The 19,510-nt window shown below is 41.6% G+C and overlaps 1 protein-coding gene and 2 long non-coding RNA genes across 25 annotated transcripts in view; 2 read left to right on the forward strand and 1 right to left on the reverse strand.

The window, feature by feature from the left end:
- PLCB1 (phospholipase C beta 1) overlaps positions 1 to 19,510 on the reverse strand; it is an 807,198-nt gene that overhangs the window by 552,514 nt on the left and 235,174 nt on the right. Inside the window, exon 1 of one of the 23 annotated variants that reach the window (XM_053284745.1) lies at positions 8,843 to 8,951. The exons of 19 other annotated variants lie outside the window; for them this stretch is intronic. In XM_053284745.1, the coding sequence (XP_053140720.1) occupies positions 8,843 to 8,875 (33 nt within the window). In that variant the 5' untranslated portion in view covers positions 8,876 to 8,951. Of the gene's footprint in view, positions 1 to 4,251; positions 4,318 to 8,842; positions 8,952 to 19,510 lie in introns of those variants that run through there. 3 more of the 23 variants (XM_053284751.1, XM_053284754.1, XM_053284744.1) reach the window with 3 other exon arrangements.
- The window catches only part of LOC128340062 (uncharacterized), a 173,083-nt gene that overhangs the window by 82,009 nt on the left and 71,564 nt on the right, over positions 1 to 19,510 (forward strand). The window lies entirely within an intron of this gene.
- On the forward strand, positions 8,257 to 9,081 carry LOC128340063 (uncharacterized). The gene is made up of 3 exons (XR_008313434.1): positions 8,257 to 8,351; positions 8,476 to 8,521; positions 8,851 to 9,081. It is a non-coding gene; the product is annotated as an uncharacterized LOC128340063 (long non-coding RNA).

Consider the following 19,510-nt stretch of genomic DNA (forward strand, 5'->3'; position numbering starts at 1 on the left):
GAGATGTCACTAAGAGAATGCGGGCTCTGGGATAGGGAAGGACTACGAGGTATTCGAGGGCATACAGCTGGGTGAGCTGGGGAAGGAAGGAAATTAATAGGGCAATGGGGAAACTGAGGAGCTAAGTTGAATAGAAAGTGAGAGAAAATAAAAAGGCAAGCATGGGAGAAATAGAGATAAAAACCTCTCTCTCTCTCTCAGCGGATAAATGGCAAAAATAAGCTAATCTGTGCATATTGGGCTACAAAGCATGTGATTTGGCAGAAATGTTGTCAGATATGTGTGGTTTTAGAAAGTATAGGTGGGCACCTCCAACATTCAATATGGCAGCTAAAAATACAATTCAAATATCCAAAAAAATGTGAATCTATCTATCTATCTATCTATCAAAGCCTTAGGTGCTACATGGCAAGCCCTGCACTCGCCCCACCCTTGCAGTGCTAAACCAATCAGGGCACTGCGGGAGTGTGCATTATCGCTCTTGCTCGCATGCATGCTCTCAGGAAAATCCACTCCCAGAGGCTGCCATGTTGGAGCCAAGGTGGCGACATCCCAAGGGGCCGGTGTTGGAGAAGGAGGCGGCTGCAGCTGCACCTGGCCAACCCAGCGCCAATACACATAGCATGCCCAGCCTCCAGGAGGGTATCTTGACATTGCCAAGGGCTGGCCCAGGCATGTAGGAGTGCAGGCAAACAGCATACCTTGCTGGGGCACCCTGAGAAAAGCTTTGTGCACAAGGCGAGGCTGGAGCCAGGGCCGCCACCAGAGAGGAGGGAAATGGCATAGTCAGGGAAGAAGGGGGAGGGGAGAAAGTGAGAGCGAGGAGGAGCAGGGCTCGGATGAGGGGGCTGTGGCGGGGGCAAGGAGAGCAATCTACTAGTTTGCAGATTATCTGCGCCAATCAAGGTAGTATTACGTGTTTAAACTCATGGCCTGAGATTTGGCAGACATGTTGTCAGACATGTGTGATTTTAGAAAGCACTGTTTGGCACCCCAAAAATCCAATGTGGTGGTTAAAAATTCAATATGTGCTTAAACATAAATATGGCATTGCAATATTAAATGTTAAAAATCATCAGTTTCATAGTGATACAGACAGATCTGAGATTGGGCAGAATTGTTGTCAGATGCTTATGGTTTTGGAAAGTAAATTCAGGCACCTAAAAAAAAAAGTCCAATGTGGTAGCTACAAATCTAATATGTTGGCTAAACATTGTAGCTAAAAATAAAATAAATAGGGTGTCACATTAGTAAATGCTGGAAATTTCTTAGAATGATTCTAACCATTCAAATAGTTATATAAAATTGAAAAACTTATCATTCAGATGGTATGGAATACATTTTATTTTATGGAAAGGAGCATAAGAATTTGCAACAGAACAAGTTTCGGAACAAATTGAGCTAACATATCCTAACCATCACTAACAATGCTTATGCTATCGTGTGGTTCAATTGACTGGTTATGATCAGACCTATTAGAATAATTAAACAAAATACTAAAATGGCAAAGATAACTTAATGGATTAATTGGGGTGGGGGGAGAAAGACATTATAGCTTTTTAATCCAAGTACAAACAGCTGCTTAGTCCACGGCAGTCGAGACTTCTTTTGAAATATGTACACTTTGTAGTCAGTTTTGCAGGCACATTTCCCAAGTTCCTTGAAGTATTGCACAACAGGTGGAAGTATCCAAAGGATTTTCCATGTTCCTCCCACTTTTTTCCGTCCCCACTCAGAAGGACTTGCTATGTTCGGTTGGCATGCAGTTGCTTTGCACCATACTATTCCTGCCTAGTATGAAGCCCACGCTGAGTGCAGTATGAGTGCATCCAGAGTTGGTGGAATATCAAAATAGGTTTTCCATTACCTTGTGAAAAGTTCCAGTCTTGTATCATTCACATGCATAGTTGTACTACCTCTGTCATACATGATTATCACAAACCTTTCCAAGAACGTCTTTCTCTTTATAGTGAAGCCAGCGTTGTGCAGTGGTTAAGAGTGCTAGGCTATGACCAGGGAGACCTAAGTTCAAATCCCCATTCAACCATGATACTTGCTGGGTGACTCTGGGCCAGTCACATCTCTCTCAGCCTAACCTACTTCACAAGGTTGTTGTGAGGAGAAACTTAAGTATGTAGTACACCGCTCTGGGCTCCTTGGAGGAAGAGCGGGATATAAAATATAAAATCATCATCATCTTCCATCTGGAGATCTTGGTTTTCAATCACTGTCAGGCACTGACTCCATTTTGTAAAACCACTTGTCACATCATCACACACTTTCTGTGCAAGCCATGCAGACGTCTTGCCTTTGCTACGAAAGGATGATATGGTATCACTCCCAGTGAATACATGGGAAAGGGTAGTCCCTAGATTTTTTCAGTCCCTAATGAGTCAACAACTTCATGGATAGGAATCCCTCGATGCTTTGTGTGTTTCCCAAAAGAAACCCACATGATCTCAAGGTCAAGCTGTTTAATTGATGAAAGAACTGATATGGCAATGACTACAATGTCTGTGTCATTAGCTTTGATTAAAAGTTCCTTGCAACCCAATATTACTGCGTTTTTTGCATGCACAAATATACTCATGTTGGCCTCTTCAGGTGAGCAAGGAAGCAAATTATCTTTGCAGTTATCTTGGTTGCTTATGACATTTTTTTCTTTAGTTACAATAATTGTTACTTCAGCACAGAGTACTGCTATCTTGTCTGCTAAGAAGTGGAAAAGTTCACTCTTGTTAGAATCTCTTAGAAAGCTTTCCCATTCATTTGGTTTTATGTTGATTCCTGCTACCCTTTTCCTCAGACCTTTTCCTCGGGCACACCCAGTCTCCACTTTCAGACTGTGCTGCAAGTACACATCAAATACAATATGACATCTCTTGTACTTCATAGAATATGTCCACTGCATGGAGAAACACATCCTTTGCATAACTATCAAAAAGTTATTCCTGTTCTCTGTGGTGGTAGGCTATTCACCAGTGCTGTTGATCTTATTGTACTGCGATCTTATCTGCTGGTGCTTCCTTCTGCAGAACTGTTACATCAACTTCAAGAATTTTAATCAGTTGAGACTTCTCACAGGTGTGAAGTTTCCCATTGTCACTGAGTGAGGCTAGAGAGAACTGATTTTTATATTTTAAAAACTCTTGCAAATTCAATGGTCTGAAAAGAGATACAAGAGTCATGAGAACAGGTCGTGATCTTCCTTTATTGTATCCTGTGGAGCAATAACCTGCTGCTTGAAGAAGCCCAGCTTGTTTTTCTTAACCAGTCGATAGAAGAGTTTTTCACCTTCATTGTTTAGTCCCACCATCAATGACTTGCTGTTCTCTACCTAGTGTGTAAAAATCATGTCAGCAAAACTCTGATCTGTAGTCTCTTCGGTGTGGAGAAAACGTAGGTCTGTTGATTTTTCAGTGAAAGGCTGCCCCATTTCCAGAATCACATCGGTGAGCTTGCACACTCTATCAAAGAATGTTTGGAGCTTGAGTCAGCAGAGAGTAATCTGGGGGGCAGGTGGGGTTCTCTTGTTATATTATTTCTCTTTCCTCAGAAACAACATTTCTGCCAAATCACATGCCTTAAAGACCAAAGTGCACAATACAATCCACTTGTTCCCCCACTACTCGCTCTTGCACAAAGCTATGCATTCAGGTGAGAAAGATGGGGTTTTTTACTAAGTAGGGCTGAGAGAGATTCCTGCCTGCAACCTTGGAGAAGCCGCTGCCAGTCTGTGTAGACAATACTGAGCGAGATGGACCTATGGTCTGACTCAGTATATGGCAGCTTCCTATGTTCCTACACTGGTTAAAAAAATAATAATCAAGCAATGCAAATTCACTAGTGTAAGCATTTCTCAAACTGTAACTCTTTGACTTAACAAATTATCCGACCAGGAAGACCCCTAACTCTACTAACCTGCTACAGCCTTGGCTACAAAAACCTATACAGAAGAAAATCATAATCACGCACAATTTTTAGTACAGCAGGATGCTCACTTTCTTAGAAGACAACAGAGATGACAAGTTGGATTAATGCTAAGGGAGAACAAAGTATGGTTTTCCATAAGAAACAAAGATTCAAAGTACGAGGCACAAAAAGGCACAAATATTTGTACTGCAACACATTCTATTACATAAAAGGAAAAGGTGATAAATGCTGAATTTCAAACCCTGGTTTAAAAATAAAAGTCTCCACTGTGCACCACACTGAATGAACAAAATGTAAAAGAGAAACTAACATTACTACCTCCACAGCTTCAGCTGCCCAAAATATACTTGTTAGCTTTTGTTGCCCACAGCATTAGCTGCAACCTGCAGTAGCTTGCCCCAGTTTCAGATCTATGGGCACAGGTGAGGGAAGGCTGCATATATCTAAGTGAACCCAAGGAAATTGGCATCATGGGGAAGTTCTTTTGATCAGCGTTAAGCACTTGCTTTGCATACAATTAGCACTGGGTTTAACCCTGTTATCTCCAGGTAGGGATGGGAAAGATCCTTGTGAGACTGTGACAAGCTGCTACCAGAGCAGACAATACTAGGCTACATGGAACAAATATTCTAACTCAATGCAAGACAGTTCAAGGATCTTAGTCTCCTTTGTGGTCCATAGCTGTTCAGGACAAGCAGTGGGAGAAATCACCTTTCAACCCAAGTTTTGCAAGCAGAATGTACACTGTTCTCTCACTTGCGATCAAAGGCTTGTTCACTCTGTCCTTAGGGACAATGTCCTATATGGGTGTTCCTGATGGGAACTCATAATAAGATAGTAATACAATTCAATAAAACTATCATTAAAAATAGTTGACAAAGCTATATAAGAACAAACATCACCAAAAACTTGTGTAAATGCAAGCTGGAAGAGCCACAAAGCAGATGCTACTCCACAGCCTCATGGGATAGGGTGGAATAATGAGGCCAGACATTTTTTTAACTATGTTTCTTCTTCTTCTTCAGGTAAGAGTAGCAAGGGATTGAACCAAACTGTCAAAAATACACCGGGCCCAGTCCACTAAGGGGTCTAGGTCATGACCAATACCTTGAATTGAACCCAAAAATTAACAGGATGTCAGTGCATATTTATTAAATGCTCTTCTGATTATTCATATCATTTGAAAACAAGACTGGAACTTCTAAGCAGTTTAAGGCCAGGCCTCCAGAGACCACTGCATACAGCTAGAGATGCCATGGCTATCTGCCACATTTGATTTTCAACATCAACAATGCTGTTTTGCTGATGCAGGCTATTATCCGAAACATGCTAAGACCAATTTTATTTGATTTACTTCCTATCAGGGTGGGAATGGTGGCTGGATGCACAAATTCAAAAAGAAAAAGGTCGAGATCCTTCATTACAGCACTGCTCTCAGTAAGATGTAATTGCCAATGTTCCTTCAAATGCTCCTTCTTATCCATAACTAACATGACTAGGCAACATGGATGGACCAACCTACTACAATAATATCCAGCAGTCTGCAGACCAGTTTTTTTCCAGCTTTGCAGTTAATTGATAAAGGAGAGAGCAGAAACCCAGCAATTCACAGAACTTATTCAGAAAAACCAAGATACCCAAGGTCTTCCATGAGATTATTTCTTCTGACAGTGTGAGGGGGGAAAAGTGGAAAGCTCTGTGCCAATGAAACAAGTTCCTCTAAGTGCATCCCTAAATACAGAGAAGGTCTCCCCATCACTTATTTGAGTAAGCTTTCTGCCCACAAAGTCCAGTTCAATATTAATATTTTCCTGCAGCTTCACTGCACAGTCCAAGAATGCCCGTTTCCAATCCTGACTTTTCTTTTTGATGGTGACATATCAAGTGCACAGCAGTTCTTTACACAGGCTACATTTCTCCTTCTCCTGCAGAAGGACCTCACAAAAGCCACTCCAAGTCATCCTCCACTTGTCAAGAGGAGGGATCTAGTACACAGAGATATTCAAGAAGGAAGAAGCAGCTGCTAACTAAGCTTAGTTTTTCTTCCCTGAAAAGCAGAGTCAACTATTTTACACATGTGGTATCTGTTCACAATGCGAACAGTCGTTTCAACACTTTGAATTGTCCCACACAGTCCATACTAGATTGCCTTTTGTACAAACTGTATCTTGTCTCAAGAAAACCAACTAAAGATCATTATGAGTCTTCCATTTAACCTTGGTGAGGCAATCTGGAGATGATGATCTTATTTAATTTTCACCCATGTTTGCATATTGAAACTGACCATTATTACCTTGGTTATGATTCACAGGGGGCTAGGGTACAGATCTTACAGCAACACAAATCACATGCTGTGTGAGTGCTAAGCACACTTTGCTTCGTAATAACCGGAATTATCACCTTATACCATTGAGCCCCTGAGTTGACCTAAGCAACAATAAAACCTAATTATGTTCTTTTTCTATTAATGCAATATTGTACCAGTGCTAAGGGAACAGAAGGCTGCAATGTAATCGCTGTCATTCTTGTTCCTCACCTGTCTCACCCCTGACTACTGCTGCTTATAACCGTTTGCAGCCACCTTTATGCAAAATGCAATCTAGGCTATGAATCCAATATCTCTCAGAAAATTTCCGGCCCAGCTACTGTATGGGCACAGAAATAAATGATTTGAGTACCATTTCATTTGAATAGCATTTAAAAACTATCTCTGACATTGTGTCCTGCCAACCAGTAAATTCAAATATTCATTTCTTGGCATAATCTTTAGGGAAATGGACCTTTGCTAAAACAGGCCCCTCTAAAAAGCAGCATCAGCTTCATTTCACATATAAAAAGCAGGATCAGTTTCAACTTATTCCATCAAATAAATAAAATAAATAAACTTGCAGTTAACAAAATCACAGTCTCATAAACTGAAGTAATTTGCCCTGCACCAATGGAAAAGGCAAAAAGGTACTCCATTCATGTTTTCAGTTTCTTTTATTAAAGATAATCCTTTTAAAGTTTTTGCATCCAACACAGGCCATATGTTTGGTGGATTCAACACTCCTCAGCTCTACAGCTCAGCTCTCACTGCCAAAGGCCAAAACTGGAATTGCTACCAGTCTCAAAATTGTGATAGACTGTCACGTCAGACTCTCGAAACACTCTGACAGAGGTCAAAATTCTTTATCTCACAAAGAACATGCAGTGGCTTCTTTAGAAGGTCATGCAAAGCCTACACTATTTGCATATTGATGTGCAATTTGCCCCAAACAGACAGAACATCTGGAATACAGGCTCACATTTTCAAGCCAGAAGTCTTTGCTTTTGACAAAGTTTCCATTCCAGAATCTCCAACATGTGTATATGGTAAAACAGCCAGATGTGATCATCACACAGTGTAAACATCTTCTTAAGCATCATGTGTGAAGCCAAACCAACTCTCTGGGGGATGCAGAATTGCTGTTCCCTCCCTTCCCTTCCCCAAGATCAGCCTTGAATTGTACATGCAGCCCTGCACTTGGTGATGAATAGAGCAACATCATCTCCAGTGACTGGCAGCCTCAACCTCTCAGTGCTCCATCAGATGCTGGAGTATTTGGGGAAATTACTTTAAGAATGAATATCAACAGAACTATACAACATCCTTCAGTCACCACGATACCAGTTTTCATTTTTTTCTGGGAATAAAGCATTTGCCTTTAATTAAAAATGTAAGCACACTCCCTTCTCTCTTCGCAACCCTTATTTTACAGTTATATTATTATATATATGCAACTAATTTTAATAGTAACCCCCTGTGAGAGCCAAACCTGACTGACAAATAGGATATAAATGATAAATGATATCCTATTATTTCTCAAATTTGGGTCCCCAGACCATTCTGGACTACAACTTCCATCATCCTCAGCTACAATGGCTTTTGGCCAAGATTGAGAACCCCTGAATTAAGGAATCAGCTAGTTCCCTGCTATGTCACGTTTAACATCTACTTTTTCTTCCTGTCCTAACAGTAAAAATCAAGGTCACCAATGAAACTCACTAGCAGGAGACTGAGAGATTACAAGAGGAAGAACTTGGTCACACATTATGATTGCCAGTAGCTGAAAATAAATACTCTTACACAGATCCTACATGTTCCAAAGAGGAATGCCACTGAAAACCAGTTGTCATGAGGCAAAGAGCAAGGGATGATATGTCCTTCATGCCCCACTTGTGGGCTCCCAAGCAGCATCTGGCTGGCTCCTGTTGAAAACAGAATGCTCAACTATACGGAACTGTGCTCTCAACTAGCAGAGCTTGTGTTCTTTAATCAACTTGTTTATAGTAGCCTTTAAGAAAGAATGCCACATGCAGACCCCAATGAGCAAAGACTCCATTTGGAGGGTGTGATGAAATCGCCTTTCCTTTGCTGCCACCAGTATAACCATGAGGTACAACATAAAACATTTCTTTTCAATAGCTGGTTTGAACATTGTTTGGAACAATAAGAAAAACGTAACCGTACATTTTATTTTTAAACAAGCAAAATGATGGTGTCCTATCTTTCTTCAATAGGAGAATATTAAGAACACTTTTACAGGGTGTCCCAGCTGCCTTCCAGGTATGTTGACAAGGCTCTCTGAGAGGATCCAGTCACTCCCCCTGTTAAGTTCCACTTGCCAAATTCCCTTTCTTAAAATTCAAAATCACTTCTTTACACCCTCCTTCCTTAGTTGCCCAATGTAACAACTGCTTTTCCTGAAAATAGGAAGCTGGTCTGTAACTTCTTATGCTGTCATCAAGTGGAATCATGTTCTTACACAAAAAGAAGATTTTGTACTCAATCAGGTTCTTACTCAGTAATATTACTCTGGGAATTATCGCTCTCCCTTCAGCAATTCTCTGGACTTCCCTCTAAAGTGACCTGAACTTTTCTTTTTACCTTTTCAGGATTTTCCTTTCTTCTATATCCCATCTGTTCCTGACCATCCTCAAGCAACAGTAAGCCTCCAGCCGGTAACTTCCAACTGTCACTTTCCCCTCTCTTTCCTGAACAGTAACAACAACAGCCCAGGTGAAGCCACACAACCCTAGAAACATCCCTAGCAACAGTTACTACCTTAGACTTCTTCTTAACAATGTAGCAGTTAACCTATAAATAAAAAAACTATATTTTCCACAGAGGGTTAATTGACTAAGGTTTAATTGTTGATTTGACCCATCATGCTTATCACATTTAAAATGTTCTTTCCAAGAGGAGAATGCCAGGTTGGAGCAAGGCTAGTGTATACATTAGGCCTGTGCAAATTCAGCTCAGTAAAATCAGACATGGTCCAATTTTACCCACACCCAAGTTCAACTTGGACTTCTCCAACCCCCTTCAGAAAAATTTGGAGCTTTCCAAAGTTTCAAATCAGAGTAGGATTTTTTTTCTTTTTTCTTTTTCTTTTTAAACAATCGCAGCTCGGGGTGGGGGTGGGCCCAATCCATCTTCTGACCTCTTTCTGCCTGCCCACCCTTCAATGCATATCTCAATTTTTAAGTTCTAAAAAATAATTTAGTCCACTTAAAATTTACCGATAGAAGCAGCCAATTTCCTGGCTTCTCCTGTGATTCTCTGGTGTGAGGTAACTTCCCCTTAGATTCACTTATTTGATACCACTTCCCTTGCGAATCTCTCATACTTTTCTTCCAGGTTCAGTGAGTATCCACAGTTTTACTTTCTAAAAATGTTTGTCCAACCTCAAATCCCAACCTTCACAGTCATGCACAGGCCTAGTATACATGAGGGAGCGATAGCATAATCCCACTTCCTTGCCATGTGTATTCTCTGCATCCTTGAAGCTAGCCAGTCAAACAGCACTACCAGTTAAATAGCACTAGTATATCTAAAGAGGATATCTGGAAACTTTGTACCAATCGCACACCAGCTATTTCCACACTCCTCCCAGAAATCCCTCATTGACTAGGTTCAGACTGCTGCCAATTCACATTGTCCATTCCTTTAATGTAATGGTACCTAGCTCACAAGGAGAAAGGGAGAAAGAAAAGGAGAGTAAGAGCCATTCAGTGCCTACCTCTCAAGGAGAAAGCAGACTTGGAGACTTGAATTTTTTCAGAGTAACAAAGAAGGGGGGAGGTGACAGCAGGACTCAGCTGCCATCTGTTCTCCCTCCCCACCCCCTTGGGCTTCAGCAATGGCCAGACCTCCCACTCCGCATGGGAGGGAGGAAGAAGACGACCCTATTTTGATAGTGAGTTCAATGCGAAGGCACAGTGGCAGATTTGGCAGCACCCCTGCCCACAGCTGCAGTTCTATTTTCAATTTTTAGTTACACTCTTCTTCTTGGCACATTTAAAATATGCTCAATGGGATTTTATCCCACTCATATGCCACCTTTCCGTGAATTAAACAGTTTGAAAATGCCTTCAACAGAAATAAGCAACACCTCCCATCACTTGAGAAAGCGGTCCAAATTTACCATCTAGGAGTTGTCATTTAATAAGCAAGCAGCCACTCTGGTCATGATGCATCCCTGGTAGAAAAAGGTGACCATCACAAGCACCAAGAATCCAAGCGACTCAAATAAGGACAATCATTTTAGCACAAAGTTGTCTTCCTGAATCAACACAAGAATCTAACACAACAGCAATGACTGCAGGATTATTAAGTACAGACACACACAACATAAACCTAAGCTGATAAAGTCAGTGTCAGGCTATTTCTCAGGGAAGGGGGAGAAGATTTATTCTACTCCCCCCCCCGCCCCGGCAAATCAGCAGCTGGCCTAGACCTAGTCCTTACTGAGGTTGCAAACCTTCATTGAAACTAAGCTACTCAAGACTGACTGCAGTGAAGGTCAGTCACATGACGGAATGCTTCTCCATACAAAAATGTCCCTGCACACAGAAAACTAGAATGATGCAAAGAAGGCTGTTCTCCCTGACATCATCATCATTATTATCATCATTATCATTATTTATTTTATATCCCGCTCTTCCTCCAAAGAGCCCAGAGCGGTGTACTACATACTTAGGTTTCTCCTCACAAAAACCCTGTGAAGTAGGTTAGGCTGAGAGAGAAGTGACTGGCCCAGAGTCATGCAAGCTTGCTGTGGAGGGTGGGTTTGTTTTAAACAGAGGAGCATTCAGTCATGCAAGAAAGAAAGCCACTTGCAGACTGAAGTAGTACAATCCAGGTACAACTTGACTATGTCAGTGAGAATCAAACTAGTTTTTGCAATCATTATGTGAGAATAACTTGGCATACTTTCCCAAACATTGGGAACATAGGAAGCTGCCATATACCAAGTCAGACCATCTGTCCATCTAGATCAGTGTTGTCTTCACGGACTGGCAGCGGCTTCTCCAAGGTTGCAGGCAGGAATCTCTCTCAGCCCTATCTTGGAGATGCCAGGGAGGGAATTTGGAACCTTCTGCCAAGAGCGGCCCCATCCTCTAAGGGGAATATCTTGCAGTGCTCACAGTCCTTCCATGAGGAGAAGTGAGGCAGACTGCTCAGGCAGCACTTTACTGGGGTGCCAGAGAGGCGATAAGATATACCCTCCTGCCTCCTACTTGAAAACAAGCAGGGAGGGGGGAAGAGAAGGATGTGCATGTAAAACAACTTTTGTCACCCTGTTTCAGGCATGCTGAAGTCTTCCACTAAGACCAAGTTTGTGGCTCTCACTAAATTCAGACATGGCACTGGTAGCATTGTAAATTCTGTGTTTATTGCTTCCTATTCCTATGAATGCAAAAAATCAACACTAGAATCTAACACAACAGCAATGACTGCATCATTATTAACTACAGACACACACAACATAAACCTAAGGATATTTACAGTAAGTGTGATTTATTCTGAATAACTGCTCTTTAGTTCATACACAGTTGAACTATGCAGAGCATACTATGATGAATGCATACCTGCCAACATGTCCCTATTTCCCCATTCAGGTGAATGGGGAAATAGCGACTGCTTTGCTCTCAAGCTACCAAGCTGGACAGGCATTGGAGACCAGAGGCACTCTTATCACTGGACTTCTGGGCAGAGATACAGGGCCTCCACAGCCCCTGGGGATCGCCCAATCCTCTTTGGTATGTCCAGGTGGTATAATCGCTGTGCTACTGGCCCACGCTGCACCAAGTGGCCAAGTGTGTCTGTGACCTGTGCCGGTGGCTGAGTATGACCTCTTCTTTGGAGCCAGAGGGTAGAGTGCGGGGCGGGGGGAGGAAATATGTGGGATGGGAATACGTTAAGTTGTGTGTTGAAATGCTTCTGCTAATGCATATTTGCATAAATATACCTGTTTTATATACCTACATTATTGTGAGTTCAGTTGCTGCTTATGCCCTCATGAGCCAACATGTTAAAAATATTGTTTCACGGTGTGTGTGTGTGTGTGGCGATGATGCTTAACTTGCGGGGGGGGGCTCCAAAAGTCTTTAGGTCCATGTTCCAAAATTACCTAGGTGCATCTCTGTTGGAGACAGGCAAATAATCTGTCTTTTTTAATGTTCAAGCACCAGGAAATTACCTTTTACCTACAAAAGCAAGTAGCCTTGACTAAAGTTTGTTTCTCCTCCCACCACGCCCACTTACTTTTATTCCAATAAACTCTGCTACATTATAAAGCCTCAAATGTAACTAACTAAGTGTCAAAGAACTGACATACGCTGGTTAACTTTGGGATGCCTCCACACTCTACAGAAGTGAATTCCTATTCTAATCCTTCACATGCATTCTGAGTTTGGCCAAGTACATCTTTAATTCACTTTTGGCACTAGTCAAACTTGTGCAGGTGTTTATCCACATTTCAGCAGAACCAGTGTTTTGTTATAAATCTCTATACATTGCCCAAGGAGCTTGTACAAAACATTTTTGGGGGGTCCACACACATTTTGAGTCCACACACATTTCTGGCTTTGCAAGAATGTCTGCCCAAATACAGGGTTGAATGTATTTTGACAGTTTATTTTGATTTATGGGGGGGAATACCACCTCACTTATAACAGTATTTCCCCCCCCCAGCTGGTTTAACCCAAAGAGAGCTGAAGGGGCACTGACAATCTCCTAAGAAGTATGAGGAGTACTTCTCTACAGTTGTCTAGTACTCAATACAAGTTTTTAAATATTTAACTAGATATTTTTATATTTATATTAATAACTGCACTTTCTGTATTTTAATTGCATATTGTTTTAACTATATTGTAAACCACTTTTAAATGATTTTAAGGAAAAGTGGTATATAACTCAAACAATAAATAAATAAATAAATTTAATTAGGTAGGTAAGTAGGTAAGTAAGTACCAAGGGGAGAAATCCTCATTCATCCATGCATTGGGGCCTCATTAAAATTTGTATCCTTATTTTACAAATTTAGCTAAAGGTTATTTGCTACCTTTTTATCTTCCCCAATGCAAGGCATATGATCTAGGAAGAACTAGAATAGGGTAGTTTCAGATGAGTAACATCAGTTTTCAGCAAATCCAGTGAAGTTCTCTTGACCTTTGTTTCTTCCACTTAGCTATCTATGTGGCAGGTGGCTTTAGGATGTGAGAATGAACTCTTTCGATAAGAGAGTTACTTTGTTGCATGCTAAATTATGGTTTACTGTTTTATTGTTGCAAATTAAATTGATAGCAATACTTCACACTGTTATTTTTCTCAACATGCTCCTTAGTGTGCAAAGCCCTCATTCTCAAAGAGAAAAATGTCAAATATCTTAAAACAACAACTAACGGTATTAAATCCATAATAGATGCATACTAAACAAAGTCTTCTAAAGGCCTTTGCACATGGTCATTTTCAAACCATCTCTATGTGGGCAATTGTGCAACAGACCAGTATGGTGATTTCTTAGCATACTTTTGCAGCCATTTCTGTGACTGCACAAACACAAAACTGCTATAATTGGAGTGCAGAAAGCCAAACATCCAGTAACTACTGGTACCTAAAAATTGCTCCTGAGAAATCAGAGCCTGGGTTGCTGGCCAAGGCAGAAAGCAGTTGCTGAACCTCCTTGTTGTGCTTCAGAGTACAGGATCTGACTGCCATCGCCTTCTCCTCCTACCCCTCACTCTCAACAACCTTCATGGAACGGTATTCTCAGCCAAGCTGCACTTGCAGTATTCAGTGCTCTCTGAAGCCTAAAGGTGAGCCACAAGCAAGCTAGCAGCCAAGATAGGATCTAGTCATCCCCTTTCCCTACCTCCGCCCCCCTATTTCCTTCCCAGTCCATCTAGATCCTAGCAGCAACTAGAGAATACCCAACAGTAAAGGAAAAGGGTGCCGTCAAGTCGATTTTGACTCCTGGCAACCACAGAGCCCTGTGGTTTTCTTTGGTAGAATACAGGAGGGGTTTACTATTGCCTCCTCCCACATAGTGTGAGATGATGCCTTTCAGCATCTTCCTATATCGCTGCTGCCTGATATAGGTGTTTCCTGGTAAAAGTTTCCAAGTGACTGGAAGACACTATATGGGGGCTGAAATTAGCTCTTTTTAGATAAGCAGCTGGAAAATTAGGCGTTGTCTTGAAATGATTTCTGCAGTTTGCTACATTCTTTGCTTTAGATTCATGCTTTCTTCTCACTGCTCCTCTCCAAAAACATTCCTCTGGGTACTAACATTTTTCTTCTATCACTTAAGCTGACATCCTACTCCTTACTTTTTACTTTTTAGAGAGATAATGAAAATGGGGAGTTTCAGATTTTTTTTAGGGGGGGGGCGAGATGCTGAAATAGACAAGTCAGACAATCCCCAACTACTACATACCCAATTTCTGCAAAACTCATACTTCATTCTCATTCCACCTCCTGTTTCTCTGCTCCTTCTATCCCTGACTTTTCATATTTTGTTCATGCTCCTTTTTTCTCCCAGCATTTCCATCCTTTCCAATCTGGATATTCTCCTTTCCCCACACAGTTCTAATTTAGTTCCCAATCCACTCTTCCACAATCCATTCCTTTCTTGTCCCCACTTTTTTATTCTTTTTTATTCACCTTTTTAAAACTCACCATCATTTTCTATTAAACTATTTATTCCCTGTTCCTTATCATCCTACCCCTGTCTCCCTGACAAACTTTTATATTTTTCCTCATCTCTACAGATTTTTTCTCCCTCTTACTGTCTTTCCTAGACAAAGTACCTTAACCTGAGACATGATTTTCTAGTGCCTAGTTTCAAAACCTCTTTTGATTTGGAGATTCAAACCTGAAAGACCCATGAACTAGGAAATGGCTGTGAATGTAAGCAGACTGCTTTCCCCTCACCAACAAGGGATTACAAGCAGCAGCTACTAACTGGTGACTGTCAGGTCAGAAGCTAGTCTATGATGCCCACATACAGACTTGAACTTTGGCTCTTTTTCGTTTAAGCCCTGAAGAGGAAGACTGGGCTCATGACAAGGGTTGTGAGAATATGTAGCAACTCTCTTCTCACTCGTGTCCAGATGTTTCCCATCTCCCCCTCCACACTGGCTCCTTGAAAACCTTCATGGCTTCAAAGGACTAGAAAATATTTGTGCACAGTCACCAACTGTGGAAAATTCTACAGAAAGCTGTGCACATTCACTTGCATTTTCTCCATGGGGTTGTGGGAATATGTTATTTTTAATTGTAAATGGTCTAGAAACGTTTTTTTGTTTGGCAGTAGGGAAGAGTAATGAATGAATAAATAAAATGTTTGGCAGTGTGGTGGGGTAGGGAAGCACAAACAGTTTACCTGCAAAGGTGACATAGGCCTGGAGATGTACTCACTTGCCTCCTTTTCTGAATTTTGTCTTTATATTTACCCATGGGAAATTAGATTGATAACTCATTCCTCCTGTTTCTGCAGGAGTGGGAATTCAGTTACATTCATCCAGTTGTCACTTTGTTCCTACTAGTTTGTGTGACACAAACACACAGCACGTCAAGCTTTAGCTAGTATGTTCTTCCTTGTAACTAGTGTACCTATGGGCAACTGACTTCAAGAATGCTTTGTGTTTTATTGGCCTGTCAAACTGCAGGAGCACTCAAACAAGTTAAGTAGCCATAATGAAAATAAATTGTTCTGACACATTTCACAAAAGCATTTGTGGCTGATGTCCAAGGGAGAGTCCAGGCCACAGGTACTAAACAACCATTGGCAAGGGGTGTGGAAAGTTGATAGCGGGGCAGCTGAAGACAGTTGGAGGAGAAAGGAATCAATATGAAGGGTGAAGAGATGGCACTTTGGTTGATAGGGATGTGCACAAAACTGGTTTGCCTGGTTCGGTTCGAATTTGAACCAGGTTAGAACCAGGAGGGGGTGGTTCGGTTTTGGTTTTGCTCGAACCTCCCCCGGTTCGGTCCAAATTTGAACCATTTCAAACCGTTTTGAACCAGTTTGAACCAGTTTGGACATCCAAAAATTAGTAGGATGGTAGCTGGCACCCAGGGGTACCTGCCACCCAAATCCCAAAGCAATCAGACACTTGTACAATTTTTTATGAATTTTTGAAAATTATTTTTATTTTTTTCTCATAGGGCATAATGGGACTCGAACCAGCCCATTATCCCCCATTGTGGAGGACCTATGGGTGCCAACAACCACACAAACCCCGAAGCAATTGGACACCCCTATGATTTTTTATGAATATTTGAAATATTTTTGATTATTTTTCTCATAGGGTATAATGGGACCCAAAGCAGCCCATATCCCCTATTGTGGTGCACCTAGGGGCACAAAGGTGGGGTGGGTGGTAGACAACCAGGGGTGCCTACTATCCACAAAGTTCCAAGGCAATCAGACACTCCTCTGATTATTGGTGAATTTTAAAATTATTTTGGAATTCTTCATAGAGAGTAATGAGCAAATGTATAGCTTCACGTTGGGGGCAAAGGGGTGTCCAAGAGCAGAGTGTGGTGGGTGGTAGTGCCCAAGGGGGCCCAGGAAGCTATTAGAATTATTTGAAAGGAATTGGGCAAAGGGCTGATTTTTAAGTGATTTTTGAAGTTTATGTGTCTTTAAGGTTAGCAGATGAGAGTGGATTCATGGTTTGTTATTGAAAATCTTATATGCTACCAAAGAATCTACACTCAGAACACTTCATAAACAACAAAACCCAGTATCCCATGGGTTAGCAACCCATGGAGGTGGTTGGCACCCTCACTCTGGGCCACCCCAGCACCCCCCAAGTGCAGTTATGGGGCTGCTGAAACCTGCATTCTTCCCTATGGATAAAAACCTTAAAGCTACTTGTGGGGTGCTGGGGTGGCCCAGAGTGAGTGGTGGTCTAGTGCAAAGAGGGTGCCAACCACTCCCATGGGTTGCTAACCCATGGAGTACTGGGTTTTGTTGTTTCTGAAGTGTTCTGAGTGTAGATTCTTTGGTAGCATATAAGATTTTCAATGACAAACCATGAATCCACTCTCATCTGCTAACCTTAAAGACACATAAACTTCAAAAATCACTTAAAAATCAGCCCTTTGCCCAATTCCTTTCAAATAATTCTGATAGCTTCCTGGGCCCCCTTGGGCACTACCACCCACCACACTCTGCACTAGGCCACCCCTTTGGCCCCGACGTGAAGCTATACATTTGCTGACACCTCCATGCTTCTTTATGGAGAAAAACCTTAAAGATGCATAAACTTCAAAAATCACTTAAAAACCAGCCCTTTGCCCAATTCCTTTCAAATAATTCTGATAGCTTCCTTGTCCACCTTGGGAACTACCACCCACCACACTCCACTCTAGGACACCCCTTTCTCCTCGACATGAAGCTATACATTTGCTGCAATCCTCATTACTCTCTATGAGGAATTCCAAAATAATTTTAAAATTCACCAATAATCAGAGGAGTGTCTGATTACCTTGGAACTTTGTGGATAGTAGGCACCCCTGGTTGTCTACCACCTACCCCACCTTTGAGCCCCTAGGTGCTTCAAAATAGGGGATATGGGCTGTTTCGGGTCCCATTATACCCTATGAGAAAAATAATCAAAAATATTTCAAATATTCATAAAAAATCATAGGGGTGTCCAATTGCTTCGGGGTTTGCGTGGTTGTTGGCACCCATGGGTGCCCACAATAGGGAATAATGAATAGGGAATAATGGGCTGGTTCGAGTCCCATTATACCCTATGAGAAAAAAATAAAAATAATTTTCAAAAATTCATAAAAAATCGTACGAGTGTCCAATTGCTTTGGGGTTTGGATGGCAGGTACCCCTGGGTGCCAGCTACCATCCTACCAATTTTTGGATGTCCAAACTGGTTCAAACCGGATTGAATCAAACCACCCCCTGGTTCAGTTCGAATTCAAACCTGCAGCTCGAACCTGATGGCTGGTTTGGTTTGAATTCGAACCTTTGAACCACCCTGGTTCGAATTCGAACCAGTTCAAATTTCAACCGGTTCGCACATCCCTATTGGTTGGTTCTCGGAGAATAGAGAAGATCCTCTGCCCCATGGTCAAACTACTGGACACCAGGCCAATCAAGGGCAGAATGGCTTGAGGCATAGGAAGCCTGCCATGCAAGTGCCTTAAGTTTCAAGTGCTACAGGAAAATCAAAACTTCTGCCCTGTATCATCCAGGCATTGTGTGTGCATAAGGTTGGACTGAGTGTTGTTGGACAAAAGTGTACCATAGCTGTTTCCAAGGTGTGGGGAAATGGTAAATGGGTTCAATTGAGAGTCCTGAACTCTAAGGACAACTTCTTTTGTCTCCAACCTCATCTCAGATTCCATTTAGAATAACCCACCTGTCACACATTCTTTATTGCTTTCACTATGATGCCTTTGTACCAAATAAGCCTTAGATGTCTCCATTAGACTTTATTTCCCAGCCATAAGTTAAGATGTGGACAATAGTCAGTGAGACGCCTCAAGTTTTAAGTTGCAGCAGTCATATTATTATTTATTCAGTTTCTATACCGCCCTTCCAAAAATGGCTCAAGGCAGTTTACACAGAGAAATAATAAATAAATAAGATGGATCCCTGTCCCCAAAGGGCTCACAATCTAAAAAGAAATATAAGATAGACACCAGCAACAGTCACTGGAGGTACTGTGCTGGTGGGGGGAGGGATAGAGTCAGTTACTCTCCCCCTGCTAAATAAAGAGTATCACCACGTTAAAAGGTGCCTCTTTGTCAAGTTAGCAAAGTTATATTTTAAAAAGAAAAAAAGCTTGCAATGCTCCATGCTCAGTATTACTGAGGGCAATTTACCTTCAATAAGACTAGCTGGTACGGCTCTGAAGGTGCTGTGTTTGTGGTTTTAAGACACTCACATTCCTTTAAAACCCAAACCATCACATTGGATTATAAGATCATTATGCTTTTTTTAAAAAGGTAAATTTTCATTTCCATGCCAAGCCACAAACACAGCCATTAGATAAAGAGACCTGGTGTTCATGCCCTGTTCTTTTGGTTGACCTCATTAACCAGGAGGGCCATCCGAAGTTACCATTTTGCAAGGAAAATCAAACTGCAAATGACTTTTGCATCTGGTTTTTGTCCTCCTGATGTAATGCTTGGCGAGAACCAAACCTCTTTCTTCTGTGATAACTGCATGCGTGTCAACCCATCAGGAAGATGGGACCCATTAAAAATTCGATTTCATCACAACTTCCTAGTGTCCAG

The sequence above is a fragment of the Hemicordylus capensis genome, chromosome 1 (genome assembly GCF_027244095.1).
Source record: "Hemicordylus capensis ecotype Gifberg chromosome 1, rHemCap1.1.pri, whole genome shotgun sequence".
In the NCBI taxonomy this organism is placed as follows: Eukaryota; Metazoa; Chordata; class Lepidosauria; order Squamata; family Cordylidae; genus Hemicordylus; species Hemicordylus capensis.